Source organism: Chenopodium quinoa, unplaced genomic scaffold (assembly GCF_001683475.1).
Source record: "Chenopodium quinoa cultivar QQ74 unplaced genomic scaffold, ASM168347v1, whole genome shotgun sequence".
Classification (NCBI taxonomy): domain Eukaryota; kingdom Viridiplantae; phylum Streptophyta; class Magnoliopsida; order Caryophyllales; family Amaranthaceae; genus Chenopodium; species Chenopodium quinoa.
In genome coordinates, this window is record NW_018744662.1 from 942,979 (window position 1) to 964,671 (window position 21,693).

Here is a 21,693-nt window from a genome sequence, read left to right on the forward strand (position 1 = left end):
CAAGGTGCAGGCAGCGCTCGATCTTCCCGAGCCGAAAACAAAGAGGGGTGTTCAGCGGCTCACCGGAAGAATGGAAGCCCTCTCGAGGTTCTTCTCCAGGGCCTCGGACAAGGGGTTACCTTTCTTCAAAGCTCTGAAACTCCCGAAAACAAAAGAGCTCGTCTGGGAAGACGAGCAAAAAGAAGCCTTCAAGCAGCTTCGGGAGCACCTGGCTCGACTCCCAACGCTGGCTAGCCCAGTAGAGGGAGAGTCCCTGTACTTGTACGTGGCTGTCAGCCCAGCCACCATCAGTGTAGTGCTGCTGAGGGAGGAAAATAAAATTCAGCAACCGATCTACTTCGTCAGTCACACTCTGACGGATGCCGAGACCCGCCACTCCTTACTCGAAAAAGTTGCTTATGTAGTGGTGGTAGCTGCTCGGAAGTTAAGACCCTATTTTGATTGTCATCAGATAGTGGTTTTGACTGACCAGCCGCTGGAAAAGGTTCTCGGCAAAGTTGAAAAATCTGGTAGGCTGGCCAAATGGGCTTTCGAGCTCATAGAATTCAGCATCAGCTACCAGCCGAGAGCAGCCATAAAGGCTCAAGCTCTGGCGGACTTCCTGGCCGAATGCTCGTACCAGGAGACGCTAGACGATGAAAGGAAAACCTTGACTGTGTTCACGGACAGATCCTCCACCGTGAATGGTTCGGGGCCAGGGGTGGTCATAACCTCTCCTGAAGGCAAGTCATTTGAGTACGCACTAAAATTTTCATTCAAAGCTTCGAATAACGAAGCAGAATATGAGGCGGCCATTGCCGGCCTAGAATTGTGCATCTCGCTGGAAGCCGAACATGTTTGTCTGAAGACAGACTCTCAGATAGTTGCATATCAGATTGGTGGCAGTTATGAGGCCAAAGAGCCCTCAATGATATCATACCTTGCCAAGATCAAATCAGTTATATATTGCAAAGCTGAGAACTTTTGAAGTTCAGCTGATCCCAAGGGGTCAGAATGCTCAAGCTGATGCACTCTCCAAACTTGCTAGTTCAACTCTCACTGAGCTGAACCGATCTGTTTATGTGGAGGTGCGCCGAGAAAGAAGTGTCGATGAAGCACATGAAGTGTGCTGCGTCGACCAAGAACCAAGCTAGATGGACCTCATCCTAGCTTTCAAGCTTCGGGGAGAAATTCCCGAAGACAGAATTTTGGCATCCAAGTTGAAGCGAACTGGTTCAAGGTTCATTGTCTTCAACGGGGAGCTTCTGAAAAAATCCTTCTCAGCCCCATTACTGAAGTGCGTGGGGCCAACAGACGCAGATTATATCCTTCAAGAAATCCACCTCGGCGTCTGTGGGAACCACATTGAAGGAAGGACTCTGGCCCACAAAGCATTGAGGGCAGGGTACTATTGGTCCACCATGATCTCAAACGCTAAGGAGCTGGTCAGAAAATGCAAAAAATGCCAGAAATTCGCACCAGTCATCCATCAGCCAGCCCAAGAGCTTCAGCCTGTGCTGAGTCCGCTTGCATTTGCTCAATGGGGCTTGGATATCCTTGGCCCATTTCCGGATGTCGCATACCAGAAAAAATGGCAGATAGTCGGTGTTGACTATTTCAGTAAATGGATTGAGGCCGAAGCGGCCTCGGACATCACAGAGCAAACTGTCAGGAAGTTTATCTGGCAGAATATCATCACTCGTTTCGGCATCCCGAAAGTATTTGTCTTTGATCGTGGAAGGCAATTCGATAATCTACCGCTGAAGCGGTATACAAATCAGTTCGTCATCAAATTGGCATATTCAGCGGTATGCCACCCGCAAAGTAACGGACAAGCCGAAGCTGCAAATAAACAGATTTTGAATGCCCTCAAAAAGAGGGTGGAGGATCAAAAGTCCAAGTGGCTGGAGGAGCTCCCAGGAACTCTCTGGTCCCTTCGGACAACCGAAAAGGAGGCAACGGGCCATTCACCCTCTGAATTGGTGTATGGTGCCGAAGCCGTTCTCCCAGTAGAGATTGGCACTGAAAGCCTGCGAGTGCACCACTTCTCGGCCGAGAATGAGCAACTTATGAAGGAATCTATCGATTTCCTTGACGAAGTAAGAGACTCGGCCCGAGTCAGAATGACCGCATATAAGCAGAGAGTCAGTAAATTTTACAACCGAAGGGTCCAGGCGAGGCCTCTCAAAATTGGAGACCTCGTCCTTCGGAATGCTGCTGCACTGCAGAAAGGCCGAATTCATGGGAAACTCTCAGCTACTTGGGAGGGACCCTATTAGTTCTATGATGAGCTTCAGCCAGGAACATACCGGCTTCGGCAGATGGATGAAACTGAGCTGAAAAATCATTGGAATGCTGATGTACTTAAAAAATATCACATATAAACCCTTTGGGGCAGAACAACCTTTGTAAGTACATTTTGAATTATTAATGAAAGGCCTTAGAGCCACTATTTTCTACAATTTGCAATCTTTACTCTCCTATTTTTTCTTTATGCTATCTACTCTTTAAGGGTTCCCTTCGGCCCTGTCCGAAACCTTTTCCCTCGGAGCATCAGGTTTCGGATTGCCGATGAACTCGCCTTTTTTAAAAAGAATTCTGGTCTTTCAGCTGGGGTGAAAGCCTCAGTAAGACTTGTTTTACAAGGCAATGAGTCCATGGACAAATCTGGGATATTGCCTTAACTGAGCCTTGTATCCCAGATAGCCATTATCTGAAACATTGCCTTCAGTTGGCCTTGTGTTTGAGATATCCATTTTTAAGATAGACAGAAAACTAAGAGCAAAAGCATAAACTAGTAGAAAACAGACAAGGAAAACAATAATGATCTCAGAAATCTGAAGAGCAAATCTTCAAATCTCTGGGGGGGGACAAGAGGCACAACAGGCGCAGACTGCCTCAGCTGAGACCTCTAAGCTGAAGCTTTGTACTTAGCAAAAAAAAAAAAATCAAATCAAATAAGTGCAAGTTCAAAGCAAGGCAGTAAGAGGGAAATATCAAATTCATAAATACGAAATCATGCTCGGATTACGAGCTACAAACATAAATGTTCAAACAAGCTAAAAGATAATATCGGCAGCCGACCACAAGCGGAAAATAACAGCTGCCGAAATGCGCACAAGGAAAAAATATAAAATAGTTTGTACACTGAGGCAAGCTGAAGCAAAAACAGAGGCAAAAAACAGTCAGAAGCGGCATCTTTCATTTTAAGAACACGTTGATCCGCACTGAAGACGACTGCCCGAGTCCCTAGGCTTCAGCTGGAGGGTCAGGCATCCCAACAAGGGTGGAGTCCAGCACAGCATCAGCCCCAGCTACAGAAGAGGCAGGCTGAACTGAAGTCTGGACTTCGGCCTCCTTCATTTCAGCTTCTTTCAGCTCAGCCTTCTTAATCTCAGCATCCTCGGCCTGGAGGCGGGCCATCAGATCAATCTTAGCCTGACTGGCTTGCTGCATATGAGGATCCTTGGGGCTTCAGCCTAGATCTCGCATTTATACCAGTCCAGATCAGGTGCAGCATGAAGAGCCAATCTCCGAGCAACCCCATAGCCACTGAGGTAGGCAGCCGAATACTCCTCCTAAGTGTAAACCCTGAAGGCTAGCTGAGCCTCAACATCGGCCAGCTTCTTCTGCACCTCTTCCAAGGCTTTCTGGGAAGACTCTTGCTGCTCCTTCAACTGAGCTTCGGCATTAGCAAGCCTCTGCTCCGTCTGCCCAGCCTTGTCACGAGCCTAAGAAAGATCTTCCTCCTGGTTCTTCAGCTGAACCTCCAGGCTAGTGATGCTCTGCCGCTGAGACTCTAGCTGAATCCCGGCCTCGACCAGCTCCTTCTCCCTCATTTCACAGTCTTGTCGATGTTAATTAATGTTAGCCTCCAAGATCTTGAGCTTCTGCCGAGGTATCTCTTCTCGGGCCAGCACTTGAGATTTAACCTCATCGTCAATTTTGTGCTGGATCTTGGGTTTGAGGCTAGGAACGTCAACCGCGCCAAAAGCGTTAAGCAGGGCCTCACCCTCATCTATTTGAGGTAAGACATCCTTCTCCATTTCATCGCAGAAGTGTTGAAGGAGTCGATCACGACCTTAGCCCTGTGCTCGGCCTTCTCCTGCTTCAGCTGGGCAAGCTTCGCCTCTGTTTCAGCAATGTGTACCCTTCCCTGGAGCGTGTCAATCATCTCACAGGTTAGGGTATGGTTGTAGACAACCTGCAGAACCAGAATGGAATTTAAGTTAATAAAAAATTACAAGCGAGTGGAGTAAACTGGAAAGGCTGAAGGAGCAGAATATTATTACATACCTGCATCAGCAGCCTCTGGTTGTCTCTAGCTGGATCTGGTATTGAAGGACCGGGTTCGGCAATTCTAGCGGTTGCCCGAACAGACCACTCTCGGACTTGCTCTATTTCAGATAATTCGGAGCAACCGCCGAAGTAAGCTTCAGCACTTTCCCTGTGTCTCCCCCAAATTTCGGCCCTAACGCCATCTAGGATAGAGCACTTCTTGGCTGAGAACCCCATGTCCCCATACTGGAAAGACTTGAAGGAGAGGAACGAAGTCGATGGAACTTTGTCCGCTTTCTTGGGCTTAGTCGTTACCCCTCCCCCCTGGATCCCTTCACCCCTTTCTAGGGAGTTGATGGCTCTAGTCACCTCTTCAGCAGCCTGAGTGACGAGTACTTCCTCGGCTAGCAAAGGCCTCAGAGGATCCCGCTTCTCCCACCAAGGCTTCTGCTTCAGATAATCTGCAGCAGCCTCGATCTGAAGGCCTGTCGAGTGTAGGTGCAGCGGACGATCATTCTGAGCAGTGATAGCTGGAGCTCGGTCTAAGATGACCCTTTCAGCATTCACTCCCAGCCGATCGTAATCAATGTCAGAGGTAGCCTCGCTCAAATCTGAAAGGAGAAGTTGAAGGTTAGCTTCAAGATATGGACAAAGCAAATGAAGCAATAACAAAATAAAGTCCTCGGCCCTAGCCGAAGGTACTTACCGCCTCTGTGCTTTCGGCTGAGGCCGACAACTGCAAGCATCTTCTCTTGGAAGACGTAGTGGTTATCGGGAAGCCATCGGGTGGGGATGAAATTCATTCGGCCAATCCCCCCAGGGTTTTTCTGCTTCCCGAAGAAGCTCATCTGCTCATAACTTGGGTGGCTGGCGGCATCAGGGTCTTCGGGACCCAAGTCTTGCTTATTTGGATCGGGCCTGGAGAGATAACGGGGGGCCCCGAAAAAGTAGGGGTGCTCCGGGTCAGCAGGAGCCCTTACCCAGATCCATTGGCCTCTCCATTCCTTATCCGAAGAGTCGTTCGGCCACATGGTCAAATATTGTGGATGGCTCTCAATTCGCCACCAGCCAGCCCCATGGTGACCATATACACTTTGGATGTTCTGCACCAGCTGATGCATCCTTCGGGAGCAGTGCAGATTCGGTTCAACAGCAAAGAACCGGCATACCTAGAGATAGGTCATCACCCGCCGAATGCTAACGGGTGTCAACTGGCACAGGGAAATCCTGTACTTTATCAAAATGTCCCTGACAAAGGGATCTAACGGGAACCTAAGCCCGTATTGAAGTTGCCTAGTATATACCCCCACATACCCAGGGGGAGGGCGATGAATTCTATCAGTAGGCGAAGGCATTCGGCACCAATACTCGTCTTCTTCAAGGATGCCGTAATGCAACTCGATCTGTTCGGCAAACCGATAAGCTTCAGCATGCCTAACCCACCAATAATAGGGGGCATTGTCCCTCATGGCTCTCTGGGCCTCGGCGTTTTGCCATTCAACATGCCCAGATAGCACATCCCAAAGCACAGGAGGCAGATCCTCCTCCTGTTCAGCAGCCCCAACCTCGGCACCCTGCTGAGGGGCTGCGGCGTTCAAAGGGACGGCCGAAATTCCCCTCTCCGGGTCTTCCTGGACGCGTTCCCCATTCCAAAAGTCGGCACGATCCCTAGGATCCCTGACCTGACCTGGCCTCCCAGTCCGGCGACCTCTTAAGCGAGCCATTTATGAATTCGCGAGGAAGGAAGTTGGGAAAAGAGGAGTTCTTTTGAAAAATTAAGGAAATCAAGGGAAATTCGAAGAAAATCACCTTTATGAGAATTGAAACTTGCCGATTCAGTGGGTCGGAGCAACGGGTTTGAGCGCCAAGCTTTGATTTCGGGTGTGGAGTGGAATTTCGAAGTGGAAGCAACGGTTTCTTAGTGAATTCGAGAGTGAATTGGTGAAGAAATGAAGAGAGAAATGGCGAATTTGGTTTTATATTTCCAGAAAATGGGAATTTCGAAAGTCAGAATGCTTAATTCCTCTTAAAAGCCTCCTTAAGTAACCGTTAAACACTCTCTCTCTTGATTAACCGCCCATTATCCACTCAACTTCCCACTAATTATCTTAATTGCAGTTATTCAGTTAATGACTGTTTAAAATTTAAATCTTTTGATTTAATTAAATCATTTACTTCCCTCCATTTTTATTGGATTCAAACCCGACCCATCATCCTTCCAAATCGGGTCTGGGGGGCAAGTTGTTTGGGTCCAATTAAGCCAATTGGGCCTAGTCATTAAATGATCCACTATTCTAAGGTCAAGGCCCAAGCCTCCATTTAAGCCAAGTCAGCATAAGTCAAGCGGCCCAAATTGTCATGATCAGCCCATGACCGAGTTCGGCCCAATCATCCTCCTCCTTTTGTCATGCTAAGGTATAAAAGCATTCAATTGAGTCATTTATCATTCATACACATTAAAGCCTCAAGCATTAATTCTCTTGCATAGCTTTCTCTCTCTAAACACTGTTTGACTTCGGCATCAGAGGGGTCTTCCTCGGATCCACCCCCAAGGCCAGTTTTACGTGTGCTTGCTGTGCAGGAAACCTTCGACCCAGCATCAATTGGATCGGACCAGTCTTCATCCACTTCATTGGACCTTCGGCAAGGTCCCATTGTTTTCACCCGAAACAACTGTGATCTGAATATAACATACGAAAGTCAAAAAAATTTACTAGTGTTAATTTTAAAAACAAGTATTGAAAATTATCGTGTATGTATGACACCGGATGTAACCTAGTTATGCATAAATCATGAAACACGGTCAAATAGGAGTGTGTGAGTAAGGGCCTGTTCACATTTACTTAATTTAGTTTCGTTCAGCTCTAATCAGTTCAGTTCAGTTCAGCTCTAATCAGTTCAGTTCAGTACAGTGCAGTTCAGCTCCTAATTTCTTTCTCTCATAATATTCATTTCAACTCCAATCAGTTCAGTTCAGTTTAGCAAATATGAACATGCCCTAATTGAGTAAATGTGTTAAGACGCGTTTTAAAAAACGTAAAAGGCTAAATAGAGAAAGTATCTGGTCTTTCGTGCCACGAAACAATCTTCCGAGTTCCGGCTTCCCTAACAAGTTTCACAAAACAGATGAAATCTACGGGGTACAGTACCAAATAACCGAGATCCTCTCACGGTTACCTGTTAAATCAGTTGTACGCTTCAAATGCGTCTGCAAATTCTGGAATTCCATAATCAAAACCCCCAATTTCATCAAACTTCACCTCAATCAAACCCTAATTTCCAACTCCGATCGTCATCTCATCTTCTGTAACGGTCTCTTCATTCTGCAGAACTCGACCATGACAACATCTCCTTCTCGGAGGTCCAGCTCCCTCTCTCAACTCGGGAATTTAAGGTGTTTGGGTCTTGCATTGGCATCATTTGCATTGCCAACAATGATGAAATCTTGTTGTTCAACCCACTTACCAAATCACATTTTCAGGTGTCTATCCCTAAGCCTAACAGGGTTACACGATCTATGTTGGGGTTTGGGTACGACAGTAAGAGCGAAGATTACAAGATTTTGAAGTTGTCACATTCAGATGATATGGATTGGAAATCTGTTGAAGCGAAATTGTATAGTCGCAATTATAATTCCTGGAAATCTGTTCAAGGTATCTATGGTTTTTCCTTGATGTTGATTGGCATGTTGGTGTTCTGTTAATGAGGCTTTACATTTCTTGGGGGGCTCCGAGCAAACTGAGTACATAATAGCTAGCTTTGATCTTCAGACTGAGAGTTTCTTGTTTATCGACTGCCCAAAATTGATTAATTATTATAGTGAGTTTGCTATGACGACGCAGTTAACGGAATTGGGTGGATGTCTATGTGCTTTTGTTAATTATTTTGAACTTACAGAGGATGAAATGCATTTTATAAAAATCTATATATGGGTAATGAAGGAGTATGGAAACAACGAGTCTTGGGTTAGATTGTTTAGTATTGGCAATGAGTGTATCCCGAGATTATCATGGATTATGCCTATTGTTTACTCCAAAGATGGGAAAAAAATTTTGTTGGACATATACATATCGGAGTTTGGTTGGTATGATTTGGAGTCCAAAAAAATTAAGGCAATCAAACCTCATGGATTGCCAAAGAGACCAACAATGGGGTATCATGTGGGGTGTTTTGTGGGCAGCCTTGTTTCGATCGAAGACAAGCTGCAATCCGAAAGGGAAACCTTGCCAATGATAAAGAAGAAGTAAGCAGAGTTTTTAAATGTCTCGCTTTTCTTTCCTTGCTTCCAAATCCAAATGCACATATTTTCTTAGCATAAGACTTTGAATCCTGTTTGCTTAAATGCATTTTCTGTATTGTTCTGTGACCTGTCTAGGTGATATGCAGGGATAATACATAAATAGATAATAATCATCTAGTAAATTACAATTGATTTGTAAACGATGCTTATTGCTCTTGGCTAATTGTCATTGTTAATCTATCATACCTTGTGAGCACATTGCCACAATTTAATTGCTATTTGGGGTATTATTTACATTACGGTATTAAGGTAGCTACAATTTCCATTAGAAGTCTATAAAGTACAGGCATTTATTTGACATTGATCTCATCACACCAAAGTATTGTTAATCTATTATCTGAATGTTGCTTCAATCTTGATTCTGTGATCTTTTTTGGTTTCTCTTGCTTCCTAAATACTCCATTATCTACCAATTTTGCATCCATTATATGTATATTGAGCTTTGTTATTATCTTGGAAGGACCATGTTTGTAATATTAGTTATGAAAGGTCTTCTTCTTTTCTTCAGAAGTATTGTTGATAATGTTCAAGTGGAGGCTATGACCTAATTGAAGATGCTACTGCTGGGACTTTGTTTGAATGTGTGTAATGTAAGTATCAAGCCATCTATATTAATTTAAATTTGTTGTTCTTATGCGTAGTTTTGTTTCAGCCTTAAAGTGTTAAGAGTTTTTTTTTTAATCGACTGGGGTGTGCTCTTACAGTTTGAAATAAATGATAGTGTTTTTCTTGGACTGATGTTGGCTGAACACTAAGCTATACATCTGAATTTTTTATCCACACTTGAATAATAAATAGTAAGGTTTATATAGAATGAACCAAACACAAACTTTCAACCTTGGTATGCATTAATTTATCATCGATCCTTCAAACTAGGTGGTCATGGGATTCTGCAATTTGCACAGGATTACATGAACTTTTGCTCGTTCAAAACTTTAAATGTCTAGTCGTCTATACATCTTTTTGCTGGCTTTTGCTAAATTTGTTAACCCAAGAGATTCCTGTATGAGCATGATACTTTACAAATTCTAGGGCGCAGGATTCCACTTTTATACTTCCTCTGTTTCTTTTACTTGCAACACTTCCCTAAAAAGGAAATGTCACAATACTTGCAACACACTATAAAAGGAAAGTTACTTTAGGGAAAAACTATACTATTTCCCTTATTTAAAGCACATGGCCCACTAAATTACACTCCTAACAACCACTCATCCCATTTTAAAGTTTATTATATCATGTGAACCCCACATTTATTAAATATCGTGAAAAAGTGTGTGTTGCATCTAAAAGAAAACGGAGGAAGTATGTGATTAGCTATATCATCGATGCTTCTTTTATTAGTGCCATCAGCTAATGATTTTGACCTTCAAAGAATTATTCCTCTCCCCTTCTTAAAAAATATACAGGGAAATATATGGAGCCTCGGGATGGGGACAAGATAGGACAAAATTGATACAAGTAATTTTAAGGAGTGGATAAGAGTCCAATGTTATGATTTGCTGAAAATAAGGTTTTGTATTTATTCTATTGATTCTTAAAAAATGCTTACTTTAATTAATTGGCGTTCACTTCATGCTCATTTATGGTTGTTTTTTTCACACTTTCTGTATTTAAATTATAGGTATAGATCTGTGCTTCTGTTTTTCTGAATTTGGCTTTGCATTATAAGATTACTAAGAGCTGATTGGGTTTTATATGCACTGAAACTTAAGCTTGAAATTTTTGCTTTCTTGGTTGCCGTTAGTTGTAGGAAAGGACAACATGGCTTCCACGAGAAAAACCATTAATAGGGAGTGCAGTGTGGAGGAGGGGGAAGCAACGATGATACAGTGATCCTTGTTGATGCCCTTTACTTTTGTCTGGTGATTGGGTCTGCCTGCTTCCCTTGTTCCCTCTTGATGATGTGCACGGTTCTCTAATTGCTGGTGTAACTTCCCGCGTGATGCATATAAATTAGACTGACCATTGAAATAGTGATCCTTGTTGATGCCCTTTACTTTCCTTTAATAGTCTGAGAGGATTGTTGGGTCTTGCCAACCATTTATCAAAAGTCATTCTAGTGCCTCCTTAATTGCCAGGGTATCATACTATCATCTGCCACAGTAGAATCTAGGCTTGGCTTACAATTCACATTAGTCAGTTGCTTTGTAAATGCCACGGATTCAAACTTTTAACATCTATAGGGACATGTAGTTAGGCTAATACAAAATTACTGTACTCTTGTGCAATAACCTTCTCTTTGAAAAGAATCAAATTGATCTGTTGGATTGATGTTGGCTGGGCTGTAAGCTAAAAAGAAATTCTGATACTTCGTATTACCTTTACTACTACTACAAATAATAAAAGACCAATCTTAGACCTTTTTATGCATGATTTTTTCAAAGCCACAAACTCGATGGAATGGAAAACATTGTCTCCTCCTCTCATCTTCAAAGAAATAATTGAAAAATAAAAGAGAGGGAAGATTAGGCTAGGATATAACTTATATTCAAAGTAAAGCTAGGAGTGGAAAAGCATTCCAACAGAACATTAAATTGCATAGTGGGTTACTCTGTCAAATTGGTTTGTGCTATAGACTGAAAATCTGGTTTGTATAAATTAATGAATAAGAGTAAATTTAAGGTGAAAGCTTAATTTATAATGGCAAAAAGGGGTTACAAATGATAGGTCCAGAGCTTTAAGCTATTACTCTCTTATGATAAGTAACTTTAGGTTATCACTCTCTTAGTAACTTGAGGTTACCATTCTCTCTTATTTCACATTACAAATTTCATGCCTTTTAATACTATTACTCCTTATATTATCACGCAAGCTACACTAGAATGGAGGAAGTATAAATTAACTTTGTAACTCTTCAACAGAGTATCAAACCAGCAGGTTTTTGTTACTCCTTCCCTTAGTGTTTCATTGATGAGTTTTGTCCTCTGCTTCCGATTACACTTGGGTGGCAAGTCCATTGAGTCTATCACAGCTTGTTGATAAGTAAATTGAGAATAAGATGTTTCCTGTTTGTGAGAGTATCAAATCGAATAGTTGTGCTATTTTTTATTTGTGAATTATCTATTAAATAATTATATGGAATTATTGATTGATGCTCCCTAATTTAACTTCTCTTCAAATTGTGGCTTATGCTTTAAGTTGACATGGATCTACTAGACTAAGAAGGCCCTTTGTTTCAGGGAGTGTTGTTTGTTTTAGGTGCCTTGAGCCTGCAAGAAGCCAAGTTAGTGCTTCCTTGGTAGAAAACATATACTTTTAGATTGTATCGCTAAAATGTTCATGATATGTCTTCCTGATATTAAAAACTTCGTCTTTTTGCAGTGTAGGGAAATTGTATCGCTAAAATGTTCACTTTTAGTTGTTTTCATGACCATTGGAGAAGCAGCTAGATGATTTTGCATGAAGACCATTGCAAGTAGTTTTAAGGTGGCTATATTTTGTTATACTTTTATTATCACCTAATTAAAGGGGTGAATATTTTCTGGTAGCTACAGTTTTTTGGTGCTATTCTAATGTGCAATGGATAATTGGATACTGCACTTTGTACTAGTGTGTAGGTTATGGTGTCATCTAATTCCCTAGTTCTTTTGAGCTTCTACAAACTCTGCTGTGATGTATGAATGTTCCTAGCAGTGAAACTTGATTAAAACTGAACAAGCTGCTCTTTGCTGATGTACAAGTATTTGATTTAACATCACATTACACATTTTTATGATGTTTTTATTTCACAACCTTAAATTATGATAGCAATCAGAGTAGCTGCTTAAATTGGCGTTGTTGCGACTAATTTTGCCAAATAAAACTAAAAAGAAAATGCAAATTGAGATGTGGAATTTTGAACTTTAAATCCCCTAGCAGAATGATGGCGCCACCTTGAGGATGGCCAAATGGCCACATATACCCTAACAGTCCAATTCACCAATCTTCCCTGTGGAGGAGATCTGAGATTACAATTAATCTTCCTATCAATAAATTATTTGAGGTTATCAATTAGCCTTAAATTTTGATTACAAGGTGTCGTTAACGATGGTGGATTAAATTTGGGTTAATATAATTTAGCTTATCAAATTGTGTATTTGTAAAACGTGCTGTTATTTTATTCGCACTTGAATATATTTTTTTGGTATAAATGTGATTAATGTAGGTATTGTTATACTTAATTTGGAGAATTTTTTTTTTTTTCCTTATTGGAACCATAAATTGTTAAGTGTTTTGTGAAAATTACAGAGGATTTTAATCTTATGGCAAACCCAGAGGGCACTTTAGAAAGAATCATCATGGAGTGTGAAGGGGATGATCCTCGTTTAAATTAAAACGTCCTATAAGTGGGAATGACCTTCTAATAAGGACAAGAAAGAGGTTGATTTTATGGAATTGTGGTGCCAAGCTAAATTTGTTGGTGGTGGTAGTGGTGGAAGGAGGAAGGATATTGGCCAAAGCTTGTCAAAGGTTGATAATGGACGGTGGTCTATGTAATGAGAGCCCTATGGTAGATAATCTAGATAATTTGATTGGAATGAATAGGAAATAAGATTAGGATATTGAATACACTTACTAAAATACCCTCAATTTTTTCTTTATTTTCCTTTGTTTTTTTAATTTTAGTAAGGGTAAAAAGGTCTTTTTGTGCTTTATCCCTATCCTTTCCCTAGCATGAGCGGTGAGTAGGGGTGTTCGCGGTGCGGTTTGGATCATAAACCGCAAAAGTGCGGTTTGTAATTTTTTTTCAAACCGCACCAAATCACACTTTTAAAAAAAAAAACCGCACCAAATCTTACGGTGCGGTTTGCGGTTTAACCATATTTTATTAAAATTGTAATTATTCTTTTTAAAACAAAACTTTTATTTTATATTATAATAATTAGTTGATAATTTAAATATTAAACTCTTTTTATTAACCTTTAATTAACTAATAGTAAAAAATTAGCTCATATATTTTAGTTCTTTTATATAATTTTAATGAAAATATAGTAGAAAAATCGCAAATCGCATTAAAGTGCGGTTTGGTCTCAATAATTTTGGAAACGCACCAAACTGCAAACCGCGATTTGATCATTTTAAAAAACCGCACCGCAAACTGCACCAAACCGCAAAATTGCGGTTTGGTGCGGTCTAAACCGCACTTTGTACAACCCTAATGGTGAGTTAGTAGTAACTCACAACACTCTTTCCCCTCATTGTGAGTTAACTCACCATTATGGAAAGTGACCCACAAGTTACTCATGGTAAGGAGAACTCCCCACTACCGAGTGACTAGTGAGTAACTAACATGCTCATAAATTTTTTTTATTATCCAATTATAAGATGACAAGTGTCACTTACAAAGAAAAATATGATTAGGAGAGCGAGTGGTGAGTAACCTTACCATTGTAGGAAAAAAAAAAGTGATTCATAATAATAACTTTAAAATAGTGGAAAGTAAAGTGGAAGATAATTTGGAAGAGAGAGAAATGGATGAGGTAACTTGTAATAGTTGTGATGAGTTACCCATCATTGCTCATGCTCTTATAACACTCCCCTTAGTAGGTACGAGAACTAAAATAGAGAGATAAAAGCCAATTTATCCCTATCCCCTTTCCCTTCACAATGCCTAACCCCTTAAACAAACAAATGATTTATCAAATCCCTACTCCTCCATAGGGTTGTACAGAATGCGGTTTAGACCGCACCAAACCGCAAACCAAACCGCAATTTTGCGATTAGGTGCGGTTTCCAAAAATATTTAGACTAAAAGTGCGGTTTGCGATTTTTATACTATATATTTTTATTAAGAATATATAAAAGAACTAAAATATATGAGCTAATCTTTGACTATTAATTAATTAAAGGATTAAAAAAAGAGTTTAATATTTATTATAAACTAATTATTATAAAATAAAATAGAAGTTATATTTAAAAAAAAATTATAACTTTAATAAAATATGGTTAAATCGTACCGTACCAAACCGCATTTTGCGATGCTAATTGGTGCGGTTTTTTTAAAAGTGTGGTTTGGTGTGGTTTGAAAAAAATACAAACCGCACTTTTGCGGTTTGGTGCGGTTTAGGATCCAAACCGCATCGTAAACACCCCTACTCCTCCATTCTTTCCTTTTTTTTTATCCCTTCAAATAAATATGTCATAAGCTTTAAACACCTAAACCCTTAAATATAAAATTATAAATCTCTAGCCAAAACATTATACATTTATACTAGTACAATTATTCTTAATAGGCAAAAACTAACGAACGCCCCGGGGCGTTGAATAATCTAGCTAAAAGTAGAAAGATTAACATTAAAATTAGGAAAAATTAGAAAAAATTATCCCAACTTTTATGAATTTTGCTAGAATAATCCCAAGTTTAAATTATTTTGGAATAATCCGAACTTTGGGATTGTTATTTTTCTTCAATCCCAAATACCGGTTACCGGTTAAATGAGTTTTTTATTTTTATTTTTTATTAAAGTGACACGTGTCACAAATTGAGTGGTTAAAAAAAATAAAAAAAAACAGCCAAACCCCTCCCAATTACGTCCACCAACAGTTGCCCAACAACCACCACCTTGCGCCGTTGATTCCCCCTTCCCCTGCCTCGTTGATTCCCCCTCCCCCTTGCGCTGTTGATTCCCCCAGTGGCGGAGCCAGGATTTATAATTCGGGGGGACAAATTTTGGAGGTTAAAGTTTCGGCAAAAATCTCAAGAAAAAAATTGATCAACTAAATTGTTTAATATTTATTTGAAATCACATATGCCAATTATTTATATATGGCAAAAGAGGAATAAAAAAGTTTTATTGTATATTAAGAAAATTATCCAACAAAAATGAATAAATTTATGTTTGTAAATCCCGTTATGTAATCACATAATTGATATATACGAATTAATTACCTTATCATAAAGTCAAATAATTATCGTTAGAACAAATTGATGGTAGATATGAAGGGTCTGGGTTTGAGTTACATTCGAAAAAATAAACTCAACTTTCTCAAATCAATCATATTATTACATATGTATTTCGTATGTATTAATAAAAGTTAAAACACAGTTACAAACAATTAATTAATAGTAATCTATTTATTAGAAATGTAAAAAAATAGAGTTTAAGCACATAATAAAATTAAAAATCCTAAAACAAGAAATAGGAAATGAAAAATAAAATTAAAAAGACTATTGAAAATTAGAGTAATCAAAAAACAAGTAGGGGAAAAAAAACAAAAAAGCTGAAAAATAGTAGAGTAGGGAATCGAACCTAAGACCAAGGCACAGCCTTACTAAGGACTCAACCACCAAACCATATTCAATATTGTGATATTTACTGTAAGTATATGATATTTATAGCCTTTTACTGTATTTTCTTGATTTTTTTTTTTTTAAAAAAAAAAACTTTTTTTTCGAAAATGGGGGGACAACTGTCCCCCCTTGTTCTAATGTGGCTCCGCCATTGGATTCCCCCTCCCCTCCGCCGCTGATTCCCCTCACCCTGCGCCGGTTTTCCCTTCCTCCTTTTTCGATCTCGTTTTCTCGTTTTTCGGCGGCCCTTATCTCCCTTGAAACTTCTTCCTCTACTCGCAACCTCCTTTAAACCACCTCCTCCACTCTCGAAAACCACCAAAAACCCCTCCCCCACCATCAAAGACCCTAGCCGCTGGGTTTCGGGGTTGTAGGATGAGCGGTTTGGGATTTTTGAAAGTGGGGAGGGGTTTCATTTGTGGTTTCGTGGGGGGAAACTGACGGTTCGGTGAGGGAGGGGGAGATGCAGTGGTTCGGAAAAGCAGCATACGACTGGTGGGGGACGAGGCGGCGAAGGCTGCTTACATATGGTGGAAGGGGAGGCCACTGGTTTTTTTTTCTTTTTTTTTTATAATTTTTTGACCAATCAGGACTTGACACGTGGATATAATAGGTCATTGATTTTGGTTGACCGGTTAGGGATTGAAGAAAATAATTAACCCCTAAAGTTCGGATTATTCCAATATAATCTCAAGTTGGGATTATTCTACCAAAATAGATGAAAGATGGGATTATTTTCTAATTTTTCCTTAAAATTTATATTAATTAACATTTATTAGATTCTAATATTCTAGGCTCTTATCTAGCGCCCCGGTGTTACCAATCGTATTTTTTATTACAAGTAAGGTATTTTATGTTTGGTTAGCTTATTCAAAGTGGTATTAATTTGGGAAAGCATGACAAAATCAAACGTCAATCGGTGTAATTAATGTTCATTTTAATTTAATATTTCTACTTTTAGCTAGCTTGTTCAACGTCCCCAGGACATTAGTTAGCTTTTACCAAGTAAAAATACGATCCCTAAACTTTGGTATAAGGTTGATTTTTGGTATCTCAACTTTCAAAAGGCTAATTTTGGTCCTTCTACCATTTATGCTGGCTAGTACAACTTCAAACTAGTAGGGAAGTTTTAGAAACCATACCTTCATTACTCCCTAGTACAAGATTCTATACCAATCCATTTCAGTTTAACGAATCAAACAACCCCTTAATATGAGTAATTAAATAAATTCATGATTGGAATGAGTAATAAAATAATAGTACTATATTGGTTAAGTAAGGGCATATATGGTTAAAATAAAGTAGGAATTGAAAAAATAAAAAATAAAAAGTCCCTAAACTTAAGCAGTGTTATTATGTTAGTCCTTAAACTTTGGCCATGTTAGAAATAAAATATGATGTTCTTAAACCTTATTGAGTGATTGTACAAGCCACCACAAATGAATAAATGACAGACTCAATTGTTGGTTGAGGGATCAAAATCAGTCATTTGATAGTTGAGGGATGAAAATCAACCTATAATTACAACTTTACCCCCTAACATATATCTTGCTTAAAAAGGGGCTATTGATATTGGCACACCACTCATTGATTTTTACACACCCCTATGTGAGAAAAGTACAGAAAAATGTGCCTTCAAATTTGGGTGTGCAAAAATCATTACCCTAGAAAAGGGTTGTATTTCCTCATTCCGTGCCAGTGTGCGACACCAATCCGAACCCGATAAGATTTGACCTGAATATAACCCGTAAATTATTGACTTGAATCGAACCCGACCTGAATCGAGATTGACCTAAACCCCATTTAACCCGTAAAAACCCGAATTTAACCCGACTTGCTACTAACCCGACCTGAATTTAACCCGACCTATTATTAACCCGACCTATTACTAATCCAACCCGAAATTCAACCCGATTCATTACTAACCCGACCCAAAATATAAACTAATCTAAAATTGCTTCCTAAAGTGAGTGGAACCAATGAAAAATAGATTAGAATAGGGTCTGAACTTATCTTCCAAAAATCTTAACTAAATCTATCTTATCGGAATTACTATGAACTTATTATATCTTATCTTAAATTTATATGATCGCATTAGTTCGAATTTGAACTTATATGAAATTATTTATTCTAAAATAAGTAAAAAAAAATGTAATCAATGAAGATTTTGATAAGGATTAAATGTAAACGTCAATACATGACTGATAACAATCGACCCAAAAAATGTACTCGAAACCCGATATGACCATACGTGAAATCAACACAAGACCTATATTAATAAACCAATATTTGAAACCCGAATCCGAACATTATGATCCGACTTGAAAATGACCTGAACTATTATAACTTGCAAATTAATTTACTTGAACCGAACCTGACTCGAATCCGAGAATGAACCTAACTCGTTTAACCCGTTAAAACCCGACCTATTATTCACTTGACCTGAATGTAACCCGACTTATTATTGTTTCGACTTAAACCCGACCCAAACCCAATAAGATATATAGTTCGACGTTACCTGACTCAAGCAACCCAACCCGAACCCGACCAGTATAGATTACGATAATAACCCAAATTGAGTCGACCTAGACTAACTCGACTCAAACCCTACTCGTTTACCCGAATTGACACCATTGGTATCACTCATTTTTTTGCTATTTCTATAGTTCTACTGGGTAACCCCTTTTTATTTCTATTCCATAAAATGACCCTAATTAAATTTTTATTCCATCTTATAACCTTATTAGGAGGGGACTGGAACCTAACCACTCAAAACTGATCATTGAATCAGGATTAACCAAAAGGGTGAACCGGGTAGAAAGGGTGAACCGGATGTATCACCAAAAATAAATAAATAAATAAATAACCTTATTGGATTAATTTTTTTGCTGCATTACCCAACATCCAGGCCAACAATTGCTTATCAAAGCCACCTTTATTCAATTTTTACTCAGAAAAAATTGAAGAAACCAACAAAATAAGAACCACTCCTGTAGCTTGTAATTCTGGAGCTAGAGCGTGAGCTAGGGCAACAATGGCGGCACTTCCGACTGAGATGATCACCGAAATTCTCTTACGCTTACCTGTTAAATCACTTATACGCTTCAAATGCGTCTGCAAATTCTGGAATTCCATAATCAAAACCCCCAATTTCATCAAACTTCACTTCAATCAATCCCTAATTTCCAACTCCGATCGTCATCTCCTCCTCTATGATGAGTCCATTCATTCCGCAGAACTCAACGATAACCACCTCTCTTTCTCGGAGCTCCAGCTCCCTCTCTCAACTCAGGGAGTCCAGGTGTTTGGGTCTTGCAATGGCATCATTTGCATTGCCAACAAAACTGAAATCGTGTTGTTAAACCCACTTACCAAATCACATTCTAAGGTACCTATTACTCCAGATCCTAACAGTGTTAAACCTCCTGTTCGTCTGTTCGGATTTGGGTACGACAGTAAGAGCGACGATTACAAGGTTTTGAAGTTGGTTCAATGGTGTCCTAGAGATGATATGGGTATCTGCGTTGAAGTGGAATTGTATAGTCGCAATAATAATACCTGGAAATCTGCTCAAGGTAACTATGGTTTTACCCTTGATAATTATTCTAATGGTGTTCTTCTTAACGAGGTTTTACATTTCAATGCGTGCTCCAAGAAATCTAACTACATAATTGCTTGTTTTGATCTTCACACTGAGAGATTCTTGTTTACCGACTACTCGAAATTGATTCATAATGGTGAATTTTATGTGATGGGTGCAGTTAACGGAATCGGGTCGATGTCTGTGTGCTGTTGTTAATTATTATTTAGCAGAAGATATGGATTTTTGGAAATGCGATTTATGGGTAATGAAGGAGTATGGAAACAAAGAGTCTTGGATGAGATTGTTTAGTATTGGCAATGAGTGTTTCCTGAGATGCAATTTAGTATTGCCTATTGTTTACTACAAAGATGGGAAAATTTTTTTGTTGGGCATAAGCGACCTCAAGTTTGGTTGGTATGATTTGGAGTCCAAAACATTTGATGCAATCAAACTTCGTGGATTGCCAAGGGAACGTATGAGGATAGAGTGTTCTGTGGGGTGTTTTGTGGGCAGCCTTGTTTCGATCGAAGATAAGCTGCAATCGGAAAGGGAAACCTTGCCAATGATAAAGAAGAAGTAAGCAGAGTTTTTAAATACAAATGCACATATTTTGTTAGTATAAGACTTTGAATCCTGTTTGCTTAAATTCATTTTCTGTATTGTTCTGTGATCTGTTTGGTTGGTATGCAGGGATGATTAATAGTAATCGTCTAGTTTATTACTATTGATTTGTAACAGATGCTTATTGCTCTTGGCTAATTGTCACTGCTAATCTATCGTACCTTGTGAGCACATTGCCACATTTTAATTGCTATCTGGGATATTACTTACTTTATGGTATTAATGTAGCTATAATTTCCATTAGAAGTCTATAAAGTACAGGCATTTATTGACATTGCTCTCGTCACACCAAAGTATTGTTTAATCTATTATCTGAACGTTGTTTTAATCTTAATTCGGTGATTGTTTTATCTGGAGTATATTTAGAAGCTCTTTATAACTCCATTTTACTTTTCGAAATTAAGCTATTGTTTACTTTTCGAAATTAAGCTCTTTATTATCTGGTGATAAGCTATTGTTTACTTTTCGAAATCAAGGATAAGTTTTTGTTTGCTCTCAAAAATCGAGGATAAGTTCTTGTTTTCTCTTGGAAAATTGAGGCTATATGACTCCATAAGAATAGCATAAAACCACGGGATGTATTGTTTTGTATTTGGCTAATGTGGCTATGGCCTCATATGAATTACTTGAATAACTCTGTTGTATCCAGGTTTCTGGGCATGAGACCGTGGTTGCTAAGCTTCTTTAAAATCTTTGGAAAGTGGTTTGCTTTGGTTATGTTAATCAATGAAAGCAAGCATTGTGTTTCTCATATAATTATTATTTTTTTTTTTTTTTTGGTGAATATTCAGCTCTGGCATTGTGTTTCTCATATAATTATTTTCCTAGCAGGATTATGTAACCATTAGGAGTTCTCTCTGTTTAGTGCTGCTTATATGTAATGTAACATTCCTCATGGTCTTTTTGCAAGAATTGAGCATTTAACTTAGTGGTGAAGGATTGATTTAGTATGCTAAATTTACTGTGGTTCTGTAGTTTCTTATCTATTTACTACTGCTATGTGCATTTTTTGATATTAGGATGTAAAAATAATCTATCTTATCCGATTACTTTCTGTTTCTTCTCTTGAGCCTAAACCAATTATGCTCTTAATATTCTTTGATACTTGATTCTTATGAAAGTGGACCCTTATCACATTTTCTTAGAAATCAGAGTTACATGACTGCATATTAATATTTCCATCACATTTGATTTAGTACTTTAATCTATGTTTCCTGTTCAATCTGAAGTAACTCTAGTATACATCTTTGCCATTTGCACATGTGTTGGCTGTGGCCATTTACAAGCAGTACCCAAATTTGAAAGTGGTTGTGCTTTTGGACCATGGATAGATAATGGATCTTATAACTGATACAGACTCGAAGGGAATTCAGAAGGAGATGATCACTGCAGAACTGTTTATCGGTTAAAATTTTCTTTGTAGAACCTTACTAGTTAAGTTTTAAAAACTGTTAGCTCAAGGTTCATAGTACAGAATTAAATCCTTACAATTACATCGTCTGCTGGGCTGCATAATTGGTCGAAATGTACCACTAGTTTGAGATGAAGTTTCCAGAAGGAATAATGGCTTAGAATGAACCTTACAAACTGGACATTTGAGTAGTACTTGGTATGAGATAGCCCATTATAATCATCGCATTTGCTAGACTCTGAGATGTGAGA

General features: G+C 39.1%; 1 protein-coding gene and 1 long non-coding RNA gene across 3 annotated transcripts; both read left to right on the forward strand.

Moving 5' to 3' along the window:
• The first annotated feature begins 7,327 nt into the window (after positions 1–7,327).
• On the forward strand, positions 7,328–12,269 carry LOC110701912. 2 transcript variants are annotated; one of them, XR_002507425.1, is made up of 3 exons: positions 7,328–8,500; positions 9,066–9,147; positions 10,302–12,269. It is a non-coding gene; the product is annotated as an uncharacterized LOC110701912 (long non-coding RNA). The 2 variants fall into 2 exon arrangements; XR_002507424.1 differs by having other exon boundaries at positions 11,879–12,269.
• Positions 12,270–18,741: 6,472 nt separating this feature from the next.
• On the forward strand, positions 18,742–20,218 carry LOC110701913 (F-box protein CPR30-like). The gene is made up of 2 exons (XM_021879519.1): positions 18,742–19,402; positions 19,589–20,218. Exons 1-2 carry the CDS (start codon positions 18,862–18,864, stop codon positions 19,624–19,626), a joined length of 579 nt encoding a protein of 192 aa, XP_021735211.1. The 5' UTR covers positions 18,742–18,861; the 3' UTR covers positions 19,627–20,218.
• The last annotated feature ends 1,475 nt before the right edge of the window (positions 20,219–21,693 follow it).

Excerpts from the sequence above, each read along its gene's own strand:
- LOC110701913 (XM_021879519.1), top strand. The coding sequence starts at position 18,862 with ATGGCGGCACTTCCGACTGAGATGATCACCGAAATTCTCTTACGCTTA. Across the intron at positions 19,403-19,588 it reads TACCTGGAAATCTGCTCAAG|TTAACGGAATCGGGTCGATG; the intron begins GTAACTATGGTT and ends TGATGGGTGCAG.